The sequence below is a fragment of the Mustela nivalis genome (genome assembly GCF_964662115.1).
Source record: "Mustela nivalis genome assembly, chromosome: 12".
Lineage (NCBI taxonomy): Eukaryota > Metazoa > Chordata > Mammalia > Carnivora > Mustelidae > Mustela > Mustela nivalis.
This window is the reverse complement of record NC_139031.1, coordinates 27272392-27295948: the sequence shown is the minus strand read 5'-3', so window position 1 is coordinate 27295948 and position 23557 is coordinate 27272392. Positions and strand designations below refer to the sequence as shown.

Genomic DNA, 23557 nt, shown 5'->3' with positions numbered 1-23557 from the left:
CTTCAGGAATTTAATAAAACAAGCACATAATTATTAAAAAATTCTTCATTATTATCAAGAGTGATATTTATAGCAAAAAAAAAAAAAAAAGAAGTATGTTTTACCGATCATTAACATACTCAGGGGCCTTGGTTTTTGGATAGTAACTTGTGAGTTTGAGATGAAAGTCACTACATTCTATTTCAATTCCCCAGACTCTCCTGTACTCCCCATACCAAAAGGAAATTATGGCACTGGGGAACTTTTCTATTTACCTCACTACATGGAGGAGCTGTTTTTCTCTGAAATAATTGATGTTTTCTCAAATCTGTTAATTACTGCAAAAATCAAAGCCAAGATCTAGACTTACCCCAAAACTGACATCGCTCCAAAAGGGATCAGTCATAAATGCTTCCATGTTTTAACTGAATCACGTGGGACAAAACAGCATACAATTACACATTAAGAGTTTAATAGCAGCTGATGTTACATTGGTTTAAAACAGGAAAGGGAGTAAGCAACTCTTTTGAATTAAATATTTGCAGGTCTAGATAAAAACTAAATTTCTGCTCTTCTCATTTTAGTGGTTTCTCCCCCCACCCCCCAACAGTCCCACAGAAAGTGATTTATTGCTTTCAGAACAAAGTAAGATATGTCAGAACTTTAGTTAGTGAAGAAAAACTTTTGTCGGAGGATGGATATAGGCACTTCAACACAGAAAACTTCCCTCTTGGAACCGTGTGGAGCGCAAGCTGGCCAGTTTGACACAGCTAAGGGCCGAGAAGTGGGGTTTGCACTCACAGCTGGCATCCCCGGTGTCAAGGCTGACCTCCTTGGCTCCTGATGACCATGGTGCTCCTTCTCCTCCAGCACCTGTTCCCAGCTCTTCCTTACCACCCCACGCCTTGCAATCCTGTGCAGAACTCTGCTTAGGTGTATTTGTTAGGTGCTGTCTTTGGAGCAGGCAAGAGGCCAGGCTACTTTTGGGGCAATGCAGGTCAGCATCAGCCCAGGGGAGTCTGGCACTATCCCAGGAGAGCCAGAGGTCTCATGTCCAGCACTGCCACTTCGCACCCTAGTTTGGCTGTGGGGTCAGCAGCCCTGCTATAGACCAAGTGGGGCTCCCAGCAACTACAGAGGTCTGAGACAGGAAAACAAAGCCGCCCGCTCATGGACACCCAATAATGATCCTCGAGGGCTGATCTCGGCCTCCAACCCTGGCTGTGGAGAAAGGGGAGCCCCCCCTTCCGCAGCCCCATAGGTGAGAGGTCCTCATTTTAGTGTTCTTAGTGATAAAAATCTCATAAATTTACACTTGCAATGCAAGAACTCTTCTTAAAAACAAATATTAAAGGATGCTAATTCACTGGAGTTGTAGTAGAGGGTCCCCGAAACCCAATTTTTAAGAAGTCCACACTTGTTTTCTCCATAAATTCCGAAATGTTGAATAAGTTAAATGACTCATGATCTTTGCTGTTTGAACATTAATATATGCCCCATCTTTGAATAAACTCTCCAATAAATTTAAATATGGTCAATTATTGAGTTCTCATGCAAATGGAGAAAGCAGTGCCAGAAATAAGCCTATGTTTATTTACTCTCAGTTAGGGACCTAATGCATAATATATGTATTTATTTTCTGCCCAGGTTTATGGTCTTAAGACAATATTAAACCTGAGTTATAATTCTTAGCAGAAAACTAATGATGCTAAAAGACTGAGAAAAGAAGAAGGTCCCTAGCTGGCAGGAGGGAATCAAAGTACAACTTAAAAGCTGGCTGGTCATCGTTTGCAGAACAAATGATCCACATACAGATAATTCAGTGTGGGGTTAGTAACTTCTGAGAGTAGACACTGGGGTTAAATCTTTAAAGTGGGAAACGGAGCTTAGTTCTCTGGCTTTCTAATAGGATCTTTTGGAAACGGAACTGGATAGGAGATGAAACTGGTCAAAAGAGGCAAGACTGAAATTTTCAGTTAGTTTCAGACTAGTATCTATAATATTTATTTTGTCTTTACTACATGTGAGCTGCTATGGTTATTAATCCTCACCACCAATGACACCGTAGTACTATTATTTTCCTTCCCTTATAGATGAAGAACCCAAAGTCCACAGAAGTTGAGCCATTGTCAAAGGTCAAGGTGCAAGTGGCAGAAACAGATGTGAATCTGTCTGGCATCAAAGTTCATGCTGTTGATTACTAAAAAATAATGCTTCTCTTACCATAACAGAGGTTCTTGACCAGCTCTCTTAAATCTAATGTCCATGGGAAGTCTAATACTACACAAAATCTCATATTAGTATGGCTTCCCCCACCCCACAATAAAACAGTAGTTTCATCAGAGGTTCAAAGGGACGAACAACCAAAGAAAAGTAAGAAATAATGGAGGGATGAACAAAACCAAAAAAGTAATTTTTTAAAAAGCAAAAACAAATGTATAGACCTGGATTTAAGTTTAAACCCAGAAGTACAGAGTAGCGGTTCCCCAGAGGGGAAGAGAGCAGTTAAAAAAAGCTCTGGAGCTTTAACATATAGCAAGTTTGAAATGTATCACAGGTGAGTCAGAGCAGCTTGAGGGCCCCTCTCCCGGGGGGCTGGGTAACTCGGGTCACACTGTAGGCACCATGTCCTCCACAACACCACGGTCCAGAGCAATATTGAAAACTGGAGGGAGGTCGGGGCAGGGGAAGGTGAATGGAAGGGTAATGGGCCCAGAAACCCCACCATGTGGGGAAGAACTGAATGACCTAGCAGCAATGACTTGGAGAAGAAAACACACACTGGGAGAAGGCTGTTCTATCCATCAAGCAGAGCAAGTCACAACCAGAGGTCAGGAGGAATAATAATGGGAAGGACTGTATAGAATAGGTAACTGGAAATTCCAAGATCAACGCAAGTGTTAAAGCAAAGGCTGTCAGCAGGACCCAAGGTTGAGTTTAAGGGAGACTTTCAAAAGAATCATCACAGGAAAAGCCCAAGAATCTGTATGCTAAGAAATATCCCTATAAAATCCTGTTGTAAAGCTAGGTCTGTTCTGGCTGCTAGAAGACCATGCATCTGAAAATTCGTAAACCTTATTGCACCGGGAAGAAATGTCTCAACAGAGGACCTCTACATTCTCTTAAATGTCTCAGTCCTGAGAGAGCATCCCATACGGCACAGCAATACCACACCATCATCTGTGGAAGCGAATCCCTTATCAGAATGCGTATGAGTAGAGAAACCTTAACAAAGCATGCATTCCTAGAATAATGACACATTTCTAAGGTGTCTTTCAGAGACGTAAGTATCTCAAGTGCTTTAGAAGTGCTGACCTTTGAAGATTTTTCTGATTCACAAGGTGCAATGAGAAAGATGTCCATGTTAGCAGGAGGCTGCATATAATAAGAGAGCTTCAGAGGCCCGTGGAGCAATGTGGGCATGTTCCTGGTGTCCCCCAGAACCAGGCCTGAAAAAGTCAGGGAGCCTGAGCAAACACTGATGTTATCTATGTCCGCCTCGCCGAGTGAGTGCCAGAGCTCTATACACATAGCACATTCACACCGTCCCGCCCCATCTCATAGACTAAAGAAAACGCAAGTGCTTACTGTCATTTCTGAGGAAATTATTGAGTAGTTGGAAAAGAGGAAAACTATCCCAGGAGTCTTGTGGTTGGGCCTCCAGTGCAGTGTCCATATCTACTGTGAATAAAGCCCAAAATTTCTCCGCGTGCTCTGCCAATAAATCAGGCCACCAGGCAAATGCCTGTAAAAGGACAAATAATGTAAAATTAGATTACTTCTTAGAAATACACACAAATATCGTGCCACCTGAAAACATGTCACTGAAAATGAAATTGTAGAATGTCGTTGAAGAGGACACCACATTTAAAAACATTTCTATTCACAGAAAAAAGGAAATATTAAAATATATAAGATATAGTAGTTACGCTTAAATTAAGAGATACTAAAATTTTTTCCTTTTTTTTGTTTTATATATTTTGCAAATGTTCTAAATTAAACCTGTATTTTTAAAGTAAAGTAATAAATGTCATTTTGCATTTTAATTCTGCTTTAGATTTCATATGTTACTCAATGACAAATTTGCTTATTTAAAATTTGTGTATAAAATTTCTTCTCACATTCAAAAAATGTTATCTTTTATTTGTAGTACTTTAAAAAATAAATCTAAGGTCTAAAGCTCAAACATGCTCCAATGTAAATTAGGTACTCTGGTAGGTAGGTAGTCTTATCAGATCTTACATAGCCTCTCTGATGCTCAGCATTTTAATTTCACAAGTCTTGCTATTGCATATATGACTACATATGTGAATATTTTAATTTTTGCCACTTAAATTAGACTATAAACACTACAAAGACAAGTCTGTACACGTTGCTTATTACTTTATACTCAGCTAGGTATTTTCTAATGCCTTCTGCTAATGGCAATAATCACCCTAAAAAACCTGCTGCTTAGATGAGTGAAAATACTATTTACTTTTTAGAAAGTTCTTGAAAACCATGTAGTCTGATAATGGATCATAGCCCCAACACCACCTGCCCATGGAACCTAGCAGCAGGCCCAATTTCCCATGGTCCCTGCCAGCCAGCTGGCCCAGAAATCCTACCAACCACAAAATTGCCAAATTGTTCCCTAAACTACTAAGTAGATAAACAGGACTATAATGAATAAGTTTGGGTTTTGTAAAGAAAAATCAAATCCAAATCAGGTAACTCATACTGAAATGCAAAGTTTTAAGTGTCTTTTTCTCTCAGATTTATTTGATTTATATTAAAGGAACAAACTGTAATATAGGAAATTATGTGACTTTAAATGTGGCATGCATTTTAGAAGTTGGTACAAGTAAATAAAAATACCTTTAACAGAGAGTCAGGTTTCCTACGAAATCCATATTTAGATAAATAGAAGATATTTACAGTCAGCACTTTTTCCCCCCAGAGCCTTCACTGGGACGAATGTCAAAAAAAATTTAATACGGCAGTCTTGTATTTTAAGCTCAAGCTTTTGGGGATACATTCTCAGGTCTTCTTCTTCTTCTTTTTTTAAGATTTTGTTTATTTATTTGACAGAGAGAGACAGATCACAAGTAGGCAGAGAGGTGGGCAGAGAGGTGGGCAGAGAGAAAGGGGGGAAATCAGGCTCCCTGTTGAGCAGAGAGCCCAATGTGGGGCTCAATCCCAGAACCCTGAGATCATGACCCAAGCTGAAGGCAGAGGCTTAACCAACTGAGCCACCCAGGCGCCCTCATTATCAGGTCTTCTTTAATGTGCAAACTGCAAATGCAACTGCCAGTATATGGTAATGGGAGTTACATACAACTGCCAGTATATGGTAATGGGAGTTAAAGAAAGTAGAGTTCTTATGGAAAGATTACAATATAATTTTCTCTTAGCTCTTCAAGGACAGACTTTCAAAATGCTTGATTCCACTAATCCCATGCTTCAGTGAATAGACTGATTATTCCCCACTTTATTAATGTGGCTGGGCTATGTGAAATCTGGTATCAGTTGATCAAGATGTTAGATTCAGTTATGGATGAAAATGGTCTCAATTCAACTTTTATGACTCTCATCATGAGAATGCAAGGTGTTAACGAAGGCTTTTTTTGAGTCATAAAAGGGAAAAGTATTAATAAGGACTATTACCAGAAAAATTTGTTAATAGATACACAGTATAGAAGAAGTAAATTCTCACATCAGTAACATAGCTTGTGTGTGTATGTGTGTGTGTGTTTGTGTGTGTGTGTGTGTAGGGGGGGCGGTAGTAAAGTGTAGTGTTTCTGTATGTGATTAGATTTAAGTTATTACTTTAAAATGGACTGTTAAAAGGTCTGGAGTCCAGTTAAAAGATAAAGACTTGCCTAAGAATAGTTTAAGTGTAAATGAATTAAACTCCCCAGTCAAGAGACACAGACTGAATAAGAGAATAAAACAACAAGATCCCATTATATGCTTTTGAGAGACTTTAGCTAAAGGACACACATAGGCTGAAAATAAAGGAATGGTAAAAAATATTCCATACAAATGGTAACCAAAAGAGAGCAAGGGTGATTATAGTTACAGCAAACAAAACAGGCTTTAAGTAAAAACTGCCATAGGAGAAAAAGCGGGTCACTATATCATGATAAGAGGGTCAATTTACCAGGAAGATAAAACAATTATAAATATATATGCATCTAAACAAACACTGACAGATCTGAAGGGAGAAACAGAAAGCAATACAATTATGACAGGAGACTTCGATAGTACACTTTCAATTATGAACAGTTCTCATCCAGATGGAAAATTAATAAGGAAACAGCAGACTTGAATAACACTACAGACTAAATGGATCTAAGAGATAGATATACAACATTTTACCCAACAGTTACAGACTGCACATTCTTCTCAAACATAAACCCAGGATAGATCTCATACTGAGTCACAAAAAACTTAACTTCTGAAATCGCCCCAAATGTCTTTTCCAGCAGCAGTGGAATGAGATTAGAAGTCAGTACAAAAGAAAAACAGAAAAATTTACAAAGACATGGAGGTAAACAAGACATTCTTGAACAACCTTTGGGTGAAAGAAGAAACAAGGGAAACAGAAATATCTTGAGACAAACAAAAATGAAAACACAACATACCAAAATTTATGGGATGCAGTAAAAGCAGTACTAAGAAGGAAGTTTATAGCAATAAACATCTATATTAAAAAAGAAGAAAGATCTCAAACTATCAACTCATGTCACACCTCAAGAAACTAGAAAAAGAAGAACAAACTAAGTCTGGAGTCAGGAAAAAAAGAAAATAAGATTAGAGCTTACATAAATGAAATAAAGAATACAAAACAATAGAAGAGATCAATGAAACTAAGAGTTAAGTTTCTTTCTTTCTTTTTTTTTTTTTAAAGATTTTATTTATTTATTTGACAGAGAGAGATTACAAGTAGGCAGGGAGAGAGAGAGGAGGAAGCAGGCTCCCTGCTGAGCAGAGAGCCCCATGCGGGACTCAATCCCAGGACCCTGAGATCATGACCTGAGCCGAAGGCAGCGGCTTAACCCACTGAGCCACCCAGGCGCCCAAGAGTTAAGTTGCTTAAAAAATAAGTACCAACAAAGCCTTTGGCTAATAAAAAGATAGAAAATGCAAATAAGTAAAATCATAAATGAAAGAGAGGACATTGCAACAAATGCCACAGGAATAAAAAAGATTATAAGGGACCATTAACCAATGACTTTTTGAATATGACACAAAAAGCACAGACAACAAAAGCAAAAATACATAAGTAGGACTACATCAAACGAAAAAGCTTCTGCATGGCAAAGGAGACCATCAATAAGATGAAAAGGCAACTTATGGAATGGGATAGAATATTTGTAAAAAGTTTATCTAATAAAAGGGTTAATATTCAAACATGTGTAAAGAACTTCTACAACTCAATAGCACGAGAACCTCAAATAACTTGAATAAAGGATCGGCAAAGATCTGAATGGACATTTCTCTGAAGAAGCCTCACAAATGGCCAACGGCTATATGCAAAGGTCCTCAACATCATTAATCATAATTTGATTTTTCAAATGCAAATCAAAACCAAAATGAACTATTATCTCACATCTAATTAGGATGGCTATTATTAAAAAAAAAAAAAAACCCAAAAGGTAAGTTTTATTGAAGATGTAGAGAAAAGAGAAGTCTTATATACTGTTGGTGAGAATGTAAATTGCTACAGCCATTATGGTAAACAGTATGGGGATCTCTCAAAAAATTAAAAAAAGAAGTACCATATGACGTAGCAATCTCATTTCTGAGTTTATATCTGAAGGAGTTGAAATCAGAATTTTTTTTTTTTTTGAAATCAGAATCTTCTTATTTTTTTGAAACCAGAATCTTAAAGAGATATCTGCATTGCCATGTTCACTGTAGCATTATTCACAATAGTTAAGACATGGGCGCAATCTAGATATCCACCAATAGATGAATAAAGAAAATATGACATTTATATACAATGGAATATTTTTCAGCCTTAGAAAAGAAGGAAATTGTGTCATTTGCAGCAACATGGTTAAGCCCAGAGGATGTTATACTGAGTGAAATACTCCAGACACAAAAGGACAAATACTAAATGACCTCATTTAAATGAGGGATCTAAATAGTCAAATCCCTAGGAGCAGAGAGTAGAACGGTGGTTTCAGAGGGTTGAATGCTTGGGGTGGGTGGAGGGGAGTGTGAAATAGGGAGGTATTAGCGAAAGGATACAGAGATTTGTTATACAAGACAAACTCCTCTTAGAGATCTAGATCTGTTGCACAGAATAGGGCCTATAGTTAACTGCTATTATTACCTACTCAGCATTTTGCTTACAGGTTACATCTTCTGTTAAGTTAACTCACACAAGCAAGTAATGTGGATTTCTCTGGCTATCTGATCTCAGTTTTGTTTTAATTTGCATTTCTTTAATTAAGAATGAGTTTGAACACATTTTTCAAATGAATAAGGATCCCATGCTGTTTTTAGTGAATTGTTTTTCAGGTTTTTTCCCCCTTCCCTTAACTTCTTTTTTTTTTAAATTAAGTAAACTCTACACCCAATATGGGTCTTGAACTCATGACCCCAAGAGCAAGAGCCACAGGCTCTACAGACTGACCCAGTTATGTACTCCCTTCCTCCCCTTTTAAAATTTATCTTTTGCTGGTGTTACAACTTTTTAACCAAATAACTACAAAAAATTCATACTTCTGGGATATAGAATTTTTTATTATTCTTCCAATCAAAACTAATCACTTAAAAAAGGATTCATTATACTATAGCCAGTGAAGTCAACATTTACTTTCAAGAACTTTCTAAGAGATACATGGTTGTAAAACTTCCACTTAATTTCTTCAAAGGTAAATTACATTAAAACCACATGATAGTCAAACCACAAAACAAAGTGGATTATAAAATATCAACACACTGGGTATTTTCTTTCTTTTTTTCTTTTTAAAAATATTTTATTTCTTTATTTGATAGAGACAAAGTGAAAGTTCAAGCAGGGATAGGGGCACAGGGAGAAACCCTGCTGAGCGTGGAGCATGATGCAGGGCTAGACGTGGGGCTGGACTCAGGGCTTGAGCCCAGGACCCTGGGATCATGACTCGAGTCGAAGTCAGATACTTAGCCAATTGGACCATCTTGTTGCCCCATCACACTGGGTACTTTCTTAAAAACTTGTATCACAAGAATAATGTTCAACATATTAATAAGAAAAAATCAACATGTGATGAATTAATGGATGGCAAATATAAGAAAATATTGCCTACTAGGAAGAATACTGATATTAGATTTAGGGACATTCAATGCCTGGCTCAAGGTTTAGGACTTCGACTTTGGGGCTACAAATAATATAAATGTGCAAAACTGCTGGAAATGGTATGCGCTATGTCATGAGCTATTGCTCTTTCAAAATATTATCTTTGAGTCCTTTTAAACTGTCTACTAAAATGGGTATATGACAAGTAATACATAAGTAAACAAATAAAACAGTGTAATTCCATGACATGGGTCTTACTCTTGTTTTTTAGAGCTATAGCAGTAACTGACCTGACACTCTAGGTCAAGCAGGATAGAAATTCTAGTAAAAATGCAGCATGAGGCACCTGAGGGGCTCAGTTTGTAAGTGTCTGACTCTTGACTTTGGCTTAGATCATGATCTCTGGGCTGTCAGACTGAGTCCCATGTTGGACTCCATGCTGACTGTGGAGCCTGCTTAAGGTTCTCTCTCATTCTCCCTCTGCCTCTCCCTGCTGGAGCTCTCTCTTAAAAAAAAAAAAAAATGCAGTACTGCAAAGACAGTTTAAAGTCTCACCTCTAGCTCATTATGCTTTTTCAAAAGATTAAAATTAAGAACATAGGGGTTTCTGGGTGGCTCAGTTGGTTAGGCAACTGCCTTCGGCTCAGATCATGATCCTGGAGTCCCAAAATTGAATCCTGCATCGGGCTCCCTGCTCAGCGGGGAGTCTGTTTCTCCCTCTGACCCTCTCCCCTCTCATGGTTTCTCCCATTCTCTCTTTCTCTCAAAGAAATAAATAAAATCTAAAAATAAAATTAAATAAAATTAAGAAAATAGCAATTATGTTAGGTCAGGATTGTTTCAAGACTTGGAAAAATTTCCATAGCTCTTTTTTTTTTCCCCCATAGCTCTTTTTAAAGTGAACTTGGAAGACAAAGCCACAAGGGCAGAATGAAATAAAATGGAATAGAATTTTCTTTAAAAAAAAAAAAAAAAGTATCTTCAGAATAGCAAGATTTTGCCATCAATTCAAAATTTTCATCCTGTTTTGCAGAAGTATACATCTGTGTGTAAAACTGTATTTCTGACGAATGTCAGCCGGTCTGTGATGAAAGCTTATCGTTCTCCTAGAGGTGAGAGGAGAAAGCTTTCTGCAATCACAGTCTTTGAAAAGGAAAAGCAAGGGTCACAGTCTGCTGCCTTAAGAACACAGGGTGGATTCTACACCTATCCCCTCATCTTTTCTGCCATCCTGCTGCGGGGCAGTCCATTTCCCCCCGACTGTCAGTAAGAAGAGAGGCTGTGTGATGTCCTCCCTTGAGGACCACTTCATGGGAGATGGTAGAGGGTCCAGAGCACCAGGATCTCCACCAGGGTGAAGGAAGCCCCACTCAGAAATGCATCCAGCTGTAGTGCACTAACCAAGTCATGATCATCTGGGTTAAAGTCACCCTGGCTCTAATGCTAAGCCATTAATTAGTATAAATGAGATGGCAGAGGCAGAGGCAATGTTTAATTTGATTAAGAGAAAAATACAAAACAAAACTTGATGAAAAGTCTTTAGCCAAATCATTTCTATCAAAGTTCTAACAATAAAAATCTTATATAGTGAAAACAATATCCGTGGCCGGGAGACAATACTTTAAAGCTGTGTTTGTTTTCTGAATGTTATTGGAAACAGTGGCAGCTAAGAAGGCACCCCGAACCTGGCTGTGAGTACTGAGCTTCTGCACTTAGTGGGGAGACTTGAACGCTCCTGGGCAAATCAGTTCCCTGCGTGGATTTCTATTTCCTCATCTGCAAAATGGCAATAATAATACTTGTCTGAATATCCCCTCGCATCGTAATGAAAATTCTATGAATATGAAAATCTCCTGATCTACAAAAGTAAAAAACTAATCACTATCAGTAATTACAGACATGAGCTGAAATCCATACGGATCTTATAATGTGAATTGAGATATTTTACATGCCAAGTATTGTTCTAAACGCTCCTTATACGTTACATTATTAACCCTCCAAATAACCCTTCCAGAAAGGTAGATGGCATAATTATCCTTAATTTGTTGGGCGGCAAATTCAGGGAGATTAAACGACTTGCCCAAAGTCAAATAGTTGGTAGGTGACAGAACAATAATTTGAATCCAGGTCAGCTGGAGTGCAGAGATCAAGCTCTTACATATGCGGACTCTTCTTAATTAACTATATATAGCACATTACCTGTCTGTCCATCTGTATATCTATCATATTTTGCAGCTCAGACCACTGGTAATGTCCTGTTTTATTTTTCTTCCTGCAAGAGCATCTATTAATATCTTATTTCTTTATATATTTTCTAATTTCTCTGAGGGCAGAGGCTTTTCATTACTTTTACACTCACCATCTAGTGAAAATTTTATAATTTACAACCATAAAAAAGAAAATGGCTGCCTAAATGAGGAAACCTGTGAATCTGGTTTTGGGCTGCTGTGTGTGCTCATTTTTCCCCAAGAAAAGATCAGTTTGCAATCCTGTATTTTGTAGATGATCCTGAAAGTTCAGGAGATAGTCCAGTGTCTTGAATAACCTCTAGCCCCAACACACACACACACACACCCAGGCAATGGAACACTGATGGGCGACATTCTAGAAACATGTAAGCTCTTCTGAGGAGCCAGGAGAATAGACTAGAAGGTGACAGCTAAACCACCGTCAGGCCAACCATCAGTGTTTTACAACTCTTTCAATTCAACAAAATCACTCCCTAGTTGGGTTCATACATGAATGTAGATATTGAAGTAACAGAGTGTGACGATAAACGGAAAATATCTTAAAGCATAAGTCAGGGTAAAATACCACTCTTATTGTTATATATTATTATATATACTATATATATAGTATTAAAAATTACTAAATAATTAACAAACATTTTTGGTGGGATATTCATACCCATGGAATTTCATTTGAGAGTTACAGTGGCAAATGCAATTCTGCGTCTCTAACTCTCCCATCTCAAAACCACTTGATGGTCTTCATTTTCCGTGATGAGGGGTATTTGTTGGACGAGAGGCTAATCTAACCCTAAACTTAAAACCACCCCTAAAAAAATGCTGGTTTATCTAAATGGCTATCTACCTGGCTGTCCAGATATAAATAATATGTAATTAACAGTAATTCAATTGTTGAGATTACTGAGATTTAGTTAGTAGTAGATAGTAAACAGACCTTATTCATGAACAAATAACCAGACTTTAAGATGTTCCTTAGATGTGCATGCTAGTGAGAAAAGAAGGTCACAGAGAAGCAAAACACATGGGAAAAAAATATCAAATACCCCTTCTCTTCGTGTTAGAATCCCAGCCAGAAACATAACCCGGTTCAGATGCTGATGTTTATGTGCGTGAGCAGATGTGCAACTGTGTGTATCCACACTGAACTCCTTTCCTGTCCTGCCTCTGTTGCTGGAGGGTCTGGGGCACAGGCAGCTGAAGCGCAAGGTGAACCAGCTGCGTGCACTGAACCTGTGATGCAAATACCAACTTGCTGCCAAGCATCGTTTTTGCTTCAGTTATCACCGACATGGTGGACAATATTACATTTAGACTATTTTAGGGACCTAAGTCAAGAATCTGCTGTCATAAAAACCAACAAAGAGGCAACTTGAGCTGTGCCTGTATTGATCTTATTGATCTTCTGATCCTTTCAGGACTCCATCCCCCTAGGCAGGGACCTAGGCTACACCAGCCAGCAAGGAAAGGAAGAGAATGAATGGAAAGGGACATCTCCAGGCTTGCACCATAATCATCTGCTCTGCATTTACATCCCTGCTATGATGCCTGGTATGAAACTTGGCAACAGATCCAGGGTCAGACAACCCCTGCGCCCTTCTACTGAATGAGAAATAACAGTGTGGTTCTCTGCAAAGCGCCCAGGTCTGGAGTCCCATCACTAACCACCTGTGCGCATGTGGCAACTTGCTCAACCTTTCTGGGTCAGTTTTCTTATCAATCCGATGGTGTATGTGGAGACGGGGTGCTGGTGAGAGCCCAAGGCTTTCTCATCAGCATCTGGGACCTCCCGCCACCATCAAATGGAGAGGCCTTTGGATGGATGGCATACAGATCTGTTTGCCTGAATTCCTGGTCAGGCACAGTCTAGTCACTGGAATGTGGAGACAGCCTTAAAGATCTTCTGGAAAGGATCTTAAGTGATCTTTTTAAAAGAAAACAAGTCAGAAAAAAGCCTGAGAGAAGAGGTCAAGAGGCCATCCAAGAGAAGGGAGGACTGTCTTCTAAGCCAGTCACTGTCAAAAAATGTGAGGACACAAAGATTGCTTGACCGGGAAATTGCTGAAAGATCCAAACAACCTCTTAGCCCCGAAAGTAAACTGCCCTTGGGAGACCGGTAGAATGAAAGTAAAAGAAGCCTGAGCAGGAGCCAAAGGGAAGGCTCTGTGAGGTAGACGTGCTGACCTCCACCAAGGGAGCCGAGCCCGGGGCTCTCTCACCGAGTAAAGAGACCCCAGCTTGAACATCCAGCAGAATAAAGATCAGTGCAGAGTTCAGTCTCCTAATTCACTCTGGAAATGACTTTAGAATCAGACCAATTCACTCCTCAGTATTGTTTGGAAAAGTTGGATCTTCTGGTTAAAAAAAGAAAAAGGCAGGGAACTTGGCTGGCTTAGTCAGTAGAGCATGTGACCCTTGATCTTGGGGGTTGTAAATTTGAGCCCCATGTTGGGTATAGAGATTACTTAAAAAATAAAATAAAAATCTTTAAAAAAAGAAAAAAGAAAATGACCAAAAAAAAAGAGAGAGAGAGAGAGAGAGAGAAAACTGCATTGTCCTAATCCTTTCAGCTGGCCTTAATTATGCATGCAATTATTAATAACACACAATTACCAAAACACAACAATGGTAAGCCCATTCCAAGAAATAGTCTTTAATTGGAAGGAGAACTACATTGGCTTTAAAATTAACTATCGTCCAAGTGAGTTCTAACTTATCTTGACTGAAAAAGTTATTCCATGCTAGAATAATAGTGGGAACAGTTTTACTCACCTCTCTTCCCTGATGGATTCCAAGAATTTGGAAGCATTGAGGGATGGAAAATGCCATAGTGTTACTAAGCATTTTTAAATGAGGTCATTATAACAGTTCTATAGTTATAGTAGAATATTTATAAGTTATGATTATCTCTGTTCAGTAAAGTCAACCACATTTTTGAGGAGTGGAAAATATTATTTATGGTTTAATTGTGTTTGGATACATTATCTTTAACAAGCATGTAGTCATTGCATGGCATAGACAACATTTAATAATTATATTTAAAAACAGGAAAGTAATTATTTTCCTTACGAGGGCAGGAAAATTAAATAGTGTTTCTGTGAATTGTATGGGAATATTAGGTGTACCTGTTTAGGTGAATTATACTGCAGTTGCATATCCAATCAGAAATAGTTTTTAATTCAAAAGGTCTAATACTCTGATGATAATGGGTTTTAATAGAAGACAAAGACAACACATACATATATTTTATCACACAGTCATTCTCATTGTAACATAGCAGTGGTGCCAGCCCAGAAACTATCCTCATGGGGATTCATTTCAAATTATTGAAGCAGCTGTTTCTTCAGTTTAAAATACAATATCCATAACAAGTTCACACATGACAGATGCAAGGTAAAAACTAGATTCCGCAGTGTGAGCTAAAAGCAGATGTTTTGAATGATCATATTTATAACCAGATACAATAAATCTTAGTAGCCTATAGTAAGGTTTCATGAATATTCTTTTTTAAGAATTTGCTTAAAATGTACTTCCTATAGTTTCTGATATTTTTGGGAACTTGGCTTCATTACATATAAATATTGTATAAATTCTTAAGTATCTGGGCTTAAAAATTTTTTTTTTTTTGCCCATTTCATGTGCTTCTTCAGGAATAAGAGCACTGTTAGAACAGTGAAATTTGTTATACTTACTTAATTCCATATATTTTCCCCATCCAATCTGTTCCAATTTTAGTATACATGCTGCCAAAGTGAGCACTCCCCACCCAATTCTAAGTGCCAAAAAAACCGTTTTTTTGTTTGTTTGTTTGTTTAAATAAACTCATGACTATTAGAAAGAGGTTTGGAAAGACTATTAGAAAGACTTTTAAGTCTTAGAACAAGCAGTTGGCCTGGGGAAATACTACTCTACAGAGGGAATGTTAATATCTAATGAAAACTTCAGAAAACTATAAACAATAAAAGCTTAGTGAAAATTTTAAGAAAAGTCTGATGGTAAGAATAAAAGACTAGTTCTCAGTCATACAGTTACGGATGTCTTCTATTTGATTTTGTTAATAGCGGATCACTACTTTTCCTTTTACACACTGATGAATTTACATTTCCAAACTAAAGCAATCATGGCATCAAGAGATGGGGTTTGTGCTTTGCTTCTTACTACTGGTACATCTTTGGCAGACCCCATAAGCTCTCCCATGTGCTGGACTGTTGTCAGCAATAAATGACAAATCATACACACAAACGGCCCCTTCGTAACATATAGGAATTGTGTATCAGGGAAATGCACACATGGTCTCAGTTTTTTACAGGTAGGGGCCACACGTATATCAAATCTATGGGCAGGCCACTCCCTCAGTGTTGTTCCCACTACAGCAAAGCATTATATGAAGCTTTATAGGACAGTTAGAGCAAGTCATCACCTCTGCATGATGCTCTTCATTCTGCTGTAAGACTTCTATGCAGAGCTCTGCTAGATGAAGAACCTCTTCCAGCTTTCTAGCAGGAGGTGCCTGGTTCATGGTCTCTATGTTAAAAAGAAATCATAATAATGTGACCTTGAAAATAAAGAGCCAAACATATTCCAGTTTACAATGAGGAGACCAAGGGGTTGAAATAGAATAGAAAGCATATTTTTGAGAAATAAGAGATGCAAAATACACAAATAGATATGTTCTTAAAAAAAAAATAACAACAAACAGTTCACCAGATTGCAGAAAATATTTCACCCACAAAGCGATCCCAGGAACTGCAAGTGCTGCGACATTTAATATATAAGAACGAACAGGTGAATCAGCACATCAGATGCTCAACTTCCGCAACAAACAAGTTCTAATTCTCCTCAAGGTCAAAAACACAAAGAGAGCAGATACCACAGTCTTTTCCTTCTCTCTGTATTGTATTACCAATACAATAGCATTCTTACCAGATGAGTCATTCCTGACAGCAAAAACCATGGTTTTCTTTTTGTTGTTGTTGCTACTTAAATTCTCAGCCTAAAATGTCTATATAGTTTAGGTTGATTAAATCAAGAAGTATAAAGTCACCTAAAGTAGTCTGACAACCTTCGATGAGCTGATTTCCTCCCTTCCTCCCCTATCCACCTTGATGTCACCCTGTCCCTTCCTCTATCTGCAGAGGGCTGGGGAGGCATTCTTTAAAGCTGAAGGTTCTTTCGGCATCGAGGCAAACTGGTATGAAAAGGCCAGGCCACAGATTAAGTACAGCTACCCTAAATTCAGCAACAGAGAAGGAAAAGCAGTTGATTTTAGAGATACAAGAAACTGGCAGAAATTAGAGGTGCCCTATGTAATGAAACCATTTCAAAATTGAATGTGAAGAACACTGTTTCCAATAAAGACACGGAAGATAAACACTGTCTTATATTCATGGACTCTCTCTTTGTTCCAGGAAGGAGGTTGTAAGGAAGAGAAGTAAAATATTCAGAAAAAGAGCTTTTGCTGTGGAACCTAAGGAGTTTTGTTTTTTGGCAATGCATCTTTTCCTTTAACTTCTTTCTAAAACTTCAGCCTTAAATTTAGAGGATGCTCTTGCATTTGCTCGTTTCCGAAGGATATGCAATGATGCAGTGAAACATTGCTTATGGCTGGTGCTTGTTCATTAAACATTCACTGTAAGTTTACTATAGGTCCCGGTGTGATAAACATGGGGGTTTCCACTCCCTAACCCTGCACTCATCCTCCTAAACCTCCCTGCAGGATGGAAAACCACTGTTTGTCTGCGACAGGGATCAAGAGCAGAAAACCAGTCTGCCAAACACCACGTAATGGAGTGTGCCTACAATGTTCTTAACTGTGAGAAGTAGGAGGTATAAGCCATGCCCCTGATCTTAAACAACTCAGACTCCAACAATCACTACTGAAAGGATCCTTAGACATCAACTATCCAATCTTCCATCTGTTTCATGATCACTTCAACATCCTCAAAAGAGGGTGAAGTCAAGGAGGCTCATGACTTTGCAAGACAGTCTACTCCACTTGGGGGCAGCTCTACTTACTTAAGTCTGGTGAGGAAGACAAGATCCTTAAGAAGAGTTTGGAAACATTGTAAAGCAAATATGGCAGTAATGTAGGAGAGGTGAGAATGGCTGAGAGCAGGTGGGTTTGGGGAGAGGAATCAGCAGGAATGTAAGTAGGATCTGAAGCAGGTCCTAAAGGAATAACAAATGACCTGGGTAAGTAGAGGATGGGTTTTTAGAAATGATTGTGTGACAGAGATGCAGTGCATTCCAAAGGAAGCTGATGATGATGATGATTACAAATGTTACCATTTACTGAGAGCCAATGAATGTGTCAGGCATAGCACCAGGCACTTTCCATGCATCATCACACTAAATTCCTCAAAGGCTCTAAGTTGTCTGGTTATTTGTCCATGTAACTTGTAGATAAGGAAACAAGCTTGGACAGGTGAAGTGCAACAGCTAGCAAGAGGAGTAGGTGAGACCTGAGCTTAATGTGGGCTCTTACCATCTCTGCCTTGCCCTTGGCTGGCTGGAATACAAACGTGCTGGAGAACAATGGGTGATGAGCCCCAGGTCAGACTGTGGCAGGCTTTTGGTGAGATGATAAGTACGCTGTATAACTATGTCCTGTGTCTAACTTAAAGTAAGAGTTTCTTTGTAAGGCTTCAAACTAAATTCATTTTAGGAAAATGCATCTGTGGTTGTGTAGAAAAAAAGGATTGGTGAGGTTTTACAACACGGGTCAGGTCTAGAAAACAGAGAACTATAGGAAGATGATAGTGGAAACAGAATAGGGAGGTGCAGGGATGCATTGAAGAAAGAAATTGCAAGCCCTTGTGAGTAACTAGAAATTGCAAGCCACAGAGGAGAATGACCCCAAGGTTCGGAGACTGTGGCTCTAGGAGTGAGGGCGCATGGTTGATGAAGCTAGGGAATGGGTCTTCAGTGGGACACTCCATATATTTTAGGACTAATTTCCATATATGTATAAATTAGTTATTCTAAACTAAAAAGATAAGTAAGCATTGCAAAATCTGCACACACACACAGGGAATTAAGATATTTGGATTCTCTGCCTATGAAACTCCTACTTATCACCGAAGATACAACTTGAACGTTACCTTAAATGTGGGACCTTTTCAAAGTTGGTGGTCTGAATGAGTTGCTCCTCTCTCTGAGCTTCCCTCTTACGCACTTATGAGCCTGTTTACTCCACAGTGTCCAAATCAAAGTCAGAGACGGAGTCTCGATATCTTGCGCTCTCAATATCACAGGTACCTAACGAATGTTTACTGACAATACAAGAATATTTTCTTTTTTTTAAAAGAAAAACCCTGTTAAAAGTAAAATCAATACCCAAATTATTTCAAGTAACTGTGTGTGAGATGGCAAATAGCTCTTCTGTCACTAACACACCAATGGTGGACTAGTCAGCAAGTCCACCAATGACGTGCAGCAGCAGTCCGAGAACGATGCTCAAAAAACTGATGGGCGCTGTGTTTTTAAAGGATTTGAGAAAGACTTCTTTGTAAAAGAGTTCTTAAAATCATTTTTAATTCTCAAGAGCATGCCACTTCTATGCCTTAATTTTTCCATCTTGAGATGGAAAGTGGTGAATTACATTGAGAACTCAGAGCCCAAGGGATTTAGGGATTAGGAATAGGTTTTAGGGTGTGTCCTTCAAATTATATGCTAATTTCTGTGTAGAGAGGCATTTGGAGGTGAGAAGGATTGTAACTTTCAGGTTTTCAAAGTGGTCCATAAGCCAGATACATGCTAAGAGTCCACTGAACTGTATAATTTCTACACTTCTAGCTAGTGAATTCTATGCCTCCTATAAATATAAGTGTTGGGCTTTCTTGACATTGTATTATATTGTTTAAACATATTCCTATGTTTATTTTACATCATGTTTCATAAGCAAATAGAGGCAACAATCTTCATTTTTGTCACAAAAGAATTTATTTTTCCTACCTACTTCAGTACATTATTACTGAATCCTTACAGCATTCTGCCAGTTAGATAATCATGGCCCTCATTTCCAGATTAGGAAAAAGAGTTCTTGGGAGAGGTTAAAGAATGTGTCCAAGGTCATACAGGGCACTAGCTGAGAGAGAATTAAAATCTTACCTCTGATGCCAAGTAAGCAGCATTAAGACAAAGACTTGAAATCTTTTTCACTTTCAGCTCTCGGAATAACATACACACATACACACATGCTAAACTGCCCGTATATATTCAATAGAAAATTCTGAAATGGCTGAATGTTTGAAGAGTTTATAAAGTCACCATATCCTTAGCCACAAGTATGCAATAATCGAGACTAAACACAGGAACAACCTGAAAACTTATTTCTGTGTACATGTGAATATGTCAAAACTAGCTTTTACGTTTGACACTAGCTTAAGTAAAGCTCTGAGAGGACCCTGTGTTCTACTGAAACTTAAGAACAGTCTAAAATGTTTTATTTTTCCTAGACTAAATTTATTGAGAGGAGCAGAACTTTGTACTTAAACATAATGGCCACTCTAATCCTTTAAATAAATAGCATTTTTATCAAGTACACTGTGTACACCATCTCTGGCTGTCACTCATTTGACTATCGCCAAGAAGTTTAATGCGTTCTGTAGTCAGAACTCTATTAGACAGCAAGGTTATCAACAGCCCTTTAAAAAATCTGAGCACTGAATATTTGAGAATGCCTCCTTAAAATATTCACTTTCACTTTTTTAACATTTTTACAGTGTTACAGATATCTCTATATTCTACAAACTTCACACCAAGCTGCTGATTGTTGTAATACATTTCAAATAATAACAGTTACAGTGAATATGCCCAGAGTAGTGAGGCTTCTTTACGACTTTCAATGCATTGCTCTTAGGTATGTTTCTTCATTTTGGAACACTTTTACTGTTTTACAATAACATTCCCCAGCTGCTCAGAGCAATTCCTTTTAATTATACCTCTGTACACTTAAGAAGAGGTCTCACTGGAGAAAAGGTAGGGAGGTGGGGAGATATAAGAAGAAAGCTTGGTAGGTTTTAATTCTGCTCCCCCATTGCATACTTCCAGCACTTTCTCCCCAGCTACCTCCCTTCCAGCCATTTCCTGTCAAAATCTCTAGTGGTGGATACACAGTAATGCTCAGAGTGAAGGTTGTGAGGGGACCTGGAAAAAAGACCAATAAGATAATTTCAGTCCTTTTTCCCCCCCCATATAGGATATGGAAAAATTTATAGGGTACTTGACCTTAACTCTTACAAATTCATACCTATACTTGCAACTAAACAAAACACTGATACTAAAAAAAAATAATTAAAAAAAAAGTTTGAAAATTCCAATGGGAGGGAAAAGAAAAGAATTCAAGATGGTGGATTGAAGGACCATGGCAATAATGCCATCATAATACTTCTCTCCCTTGCATCTAGGTCATGATAACCAGCTAGAGTGCATCAAAAAGTAATTCCTATATATGCACTAAGATTTCTTGCTTGGTTCTTCAGTATGCCAATTTTGTGACCCTGAATTTGATTCAATAAACACTTTTGCCTGGAAGGTAATGTACTAACAACTGAGGGGATACAACGATGAACAAGGTAATATTTCTGCCTCCAAGAATTTCTGTATCTTTCTCCCTAACCAGATTATAAGGTAGAAGATAAATGCATACTATCTGTTTTTGTTAAGTATGAGGAAGTCCTGCTATAAAGCTCTGACAGAGACTGAATTAAATACTCAATATGCAAGAACAGCATTATTATTGAGCATGAGATAGGATCAAAGATAAGTCAATAGGAAGGCTTTAAATTGCTCATGGATAGCATGGGGATCTTTAGAAAGAAACACTGCTTCTTTTAATGGGTATGTGTTTGAGGTCGAAATCTTAGATCAGAGAAAGCTAGCAGCTGTCTAACACTGAAGGCTCCCACTTTTCTATTCCTTCTGTCTGAAGAAAAAAAAGAAAGAAAAGAAACACACTCACTCTTTTGCTTCTCCCATCCTCTAACAAACATCAATCAGATGGATGAGGAGAAAGCCCTGACACTCAGGACACTGAGGTGAGAAACTTGTAAGACTTAGGGAGGAACTGTAGGGGTAACTGTGGGTCCTGAGGGAAAAAAAAAGAAAAAGAGGAAAGGCTAACATGAACACTTTGTAGGGAAAGGAGACAAAGGACCCCAGCTTGGAAGGAGTAGGGAGATCAGCAACATGGAAGCATTTCCCTGGGATACAGGGAGGGGCCCAAGCAGTAAGGTTTGGCCTTACTGGGTATAAAAATTCAAGAGAGTTGGGTCAAAGGTATGACATCTGATTTCTTCTACCTGGAAACCCCGAAGGTCATCCAGAGGCAAGGACGATCAGCATCCACTCCATGGACTGCTGGTTGGAAAGCTTACCTACCTTCAGACCTGGCTGAGCAATGGATCCCTCCATTTCCTTGTGCTGTCTCCCTCCACCAAAGCAGGTACTGACTGCTTCCTCCTTTCTCGCCTTACAGAAATATAAGGCACCACATCTCTGTCTCTCTCTCTCCCTCGCACACACACACACTGCACACCGCTACAGGTGTGTAAAGGATGTGTTCCTATTAGATCAGAAAAGGTTCCATCCATGAACAGACATTTCTGCAAAGAAGACATCCAGATGGCCAACAGACACATGAAAAAGTGCTCCATATCACTCGGCATCAGGGAAATACAAATCAAAACCACAATGAGATATCACCTCACACCAGTCAGAATGGCTAAAATCAACAAATCAGGAAATGACAGATGCTGGCGAGGATGCGGAGAAAGGGGAACCCTCCTACACTGTCGGTGGGAATGCAAGCTGGTGCAACCACTCTGGAAAACAGCATGGAGGTTCCTCAAAATGTTGAAAATAGAACTGCCCTATGACCCAACAATTGCACTACTGCGTATTTACCCTAAAGATACAAACGTAGTGACCCAAAGGGGCACATGCACCTGAATGTTTATAGCAGCCATGTCCACAATAGCTAAACTATGGAAAGAACCTAGATGTCCATCAACAGATGAATGGATCAAGAGGTGGTATATATACACAATGGAATACTATGCGGCTATCAAAAGAAATGAAATCTTGCCATTTGCGACAACATGGATGGAACTAGAGCATATCATGCTTAGCAAAATAAGTCAAGCAGAGAAAGACAACTATCATATGATCTCCCTGATATGAGGAAGTGGTGATGCAACATGGGGGCTTAAGTGGGTAGGAGAAGAATAAATGAAACAAGATGGGATTGGGAGGGAGACAAACCATAAGTGACTCTTAATCTTACAAAACAAACTGAGGGTTGCTGGGGGGAGGGGGGTTGGGAGAAGGGGGTTGGGGTTATGGACATTGGGGAGGGTATGTGCTTTGGTGAGTGCTGATTCACAGACCTGTACCCCTGGGAATAAAAATACATGTTTATAAAAAATTAAAAAAGAAAAAAGAAAAAGAAAAGGTTCCATCTGAGCTACTGCTCCATGTTACATGTCTTCTTCCACTTATAAAGCCCTTTAGACCAGTCTAGCGGGTTTAGGGAATTTCTACTGGCCCCTGATTCTGTCCTAATTTTAATCTTAATGTCTGTTGGTGTCAATGTTCTCCCCCTTTGCAGGATCCAGACTGATGACTCAACTGGAAAGTCGAAACTTTCATTGAGGTGTTTCTCTGACCCATCGTCTGGCTCTAGCCACAGCAACCTGTGGTGACACAGCACCAGAGGCCAGACCCACCAGGCCCCTGAGGGTCCCAGTCCTGACCATATCTCAGTGCTCATGGGACTTCTCAACCCAAAATGGAGAGGAGGGTAGAAGATCAAATACTTTCTTTCCCATTAAGCAAAACCACCTGTCTCTCTCCAAGCCTGCCTGCCACTGTCCAGACGTATGACAACCTAATTTTGGGAGCTCTCCTTTGACTGAGTCACCTAGAAGGAACAGGATGTAATTTGCTAAGAAGGTTGCCTCAGGATCTAGAGGAGAAGTGGTTTCTAAAACTAAACTCCATTTCCCCAACTCTTCAGGGCCAACCTGACTCCAACTTGCCCAAGACTTGATACTATCAATTA

At 38.9% G+C, this 23557-nt stretch overlaps 1 protein-coding gene across 1 annotated transcript in view; it reads right to left on the bottom strand.

The window, feature by feature from the left end:
* CADPS2 (calcium dependent secretion activator 2) overlaps positions 1 to 23557 on the bottom strand; it is a 453461-nt gene that overhangs the window by 75975 nt on the left and 353929 nt on the right. The window contains exons 16-17 of the mRNA XM_082692417.1: positions 15917 to 16020; positions 3568 to 3724 (exon numbers count right to left, since the gene is read on the bottom strand). Coding sequence (XP_082548543.1) covers positions 3568 to 3724; positions 15917 to 16020 — 261 coding nt within the window. The remainder of the gene's footprint in view (positions 1 to 3567; positions 3725 to 15916; positions 16021 to 23557) is intronic.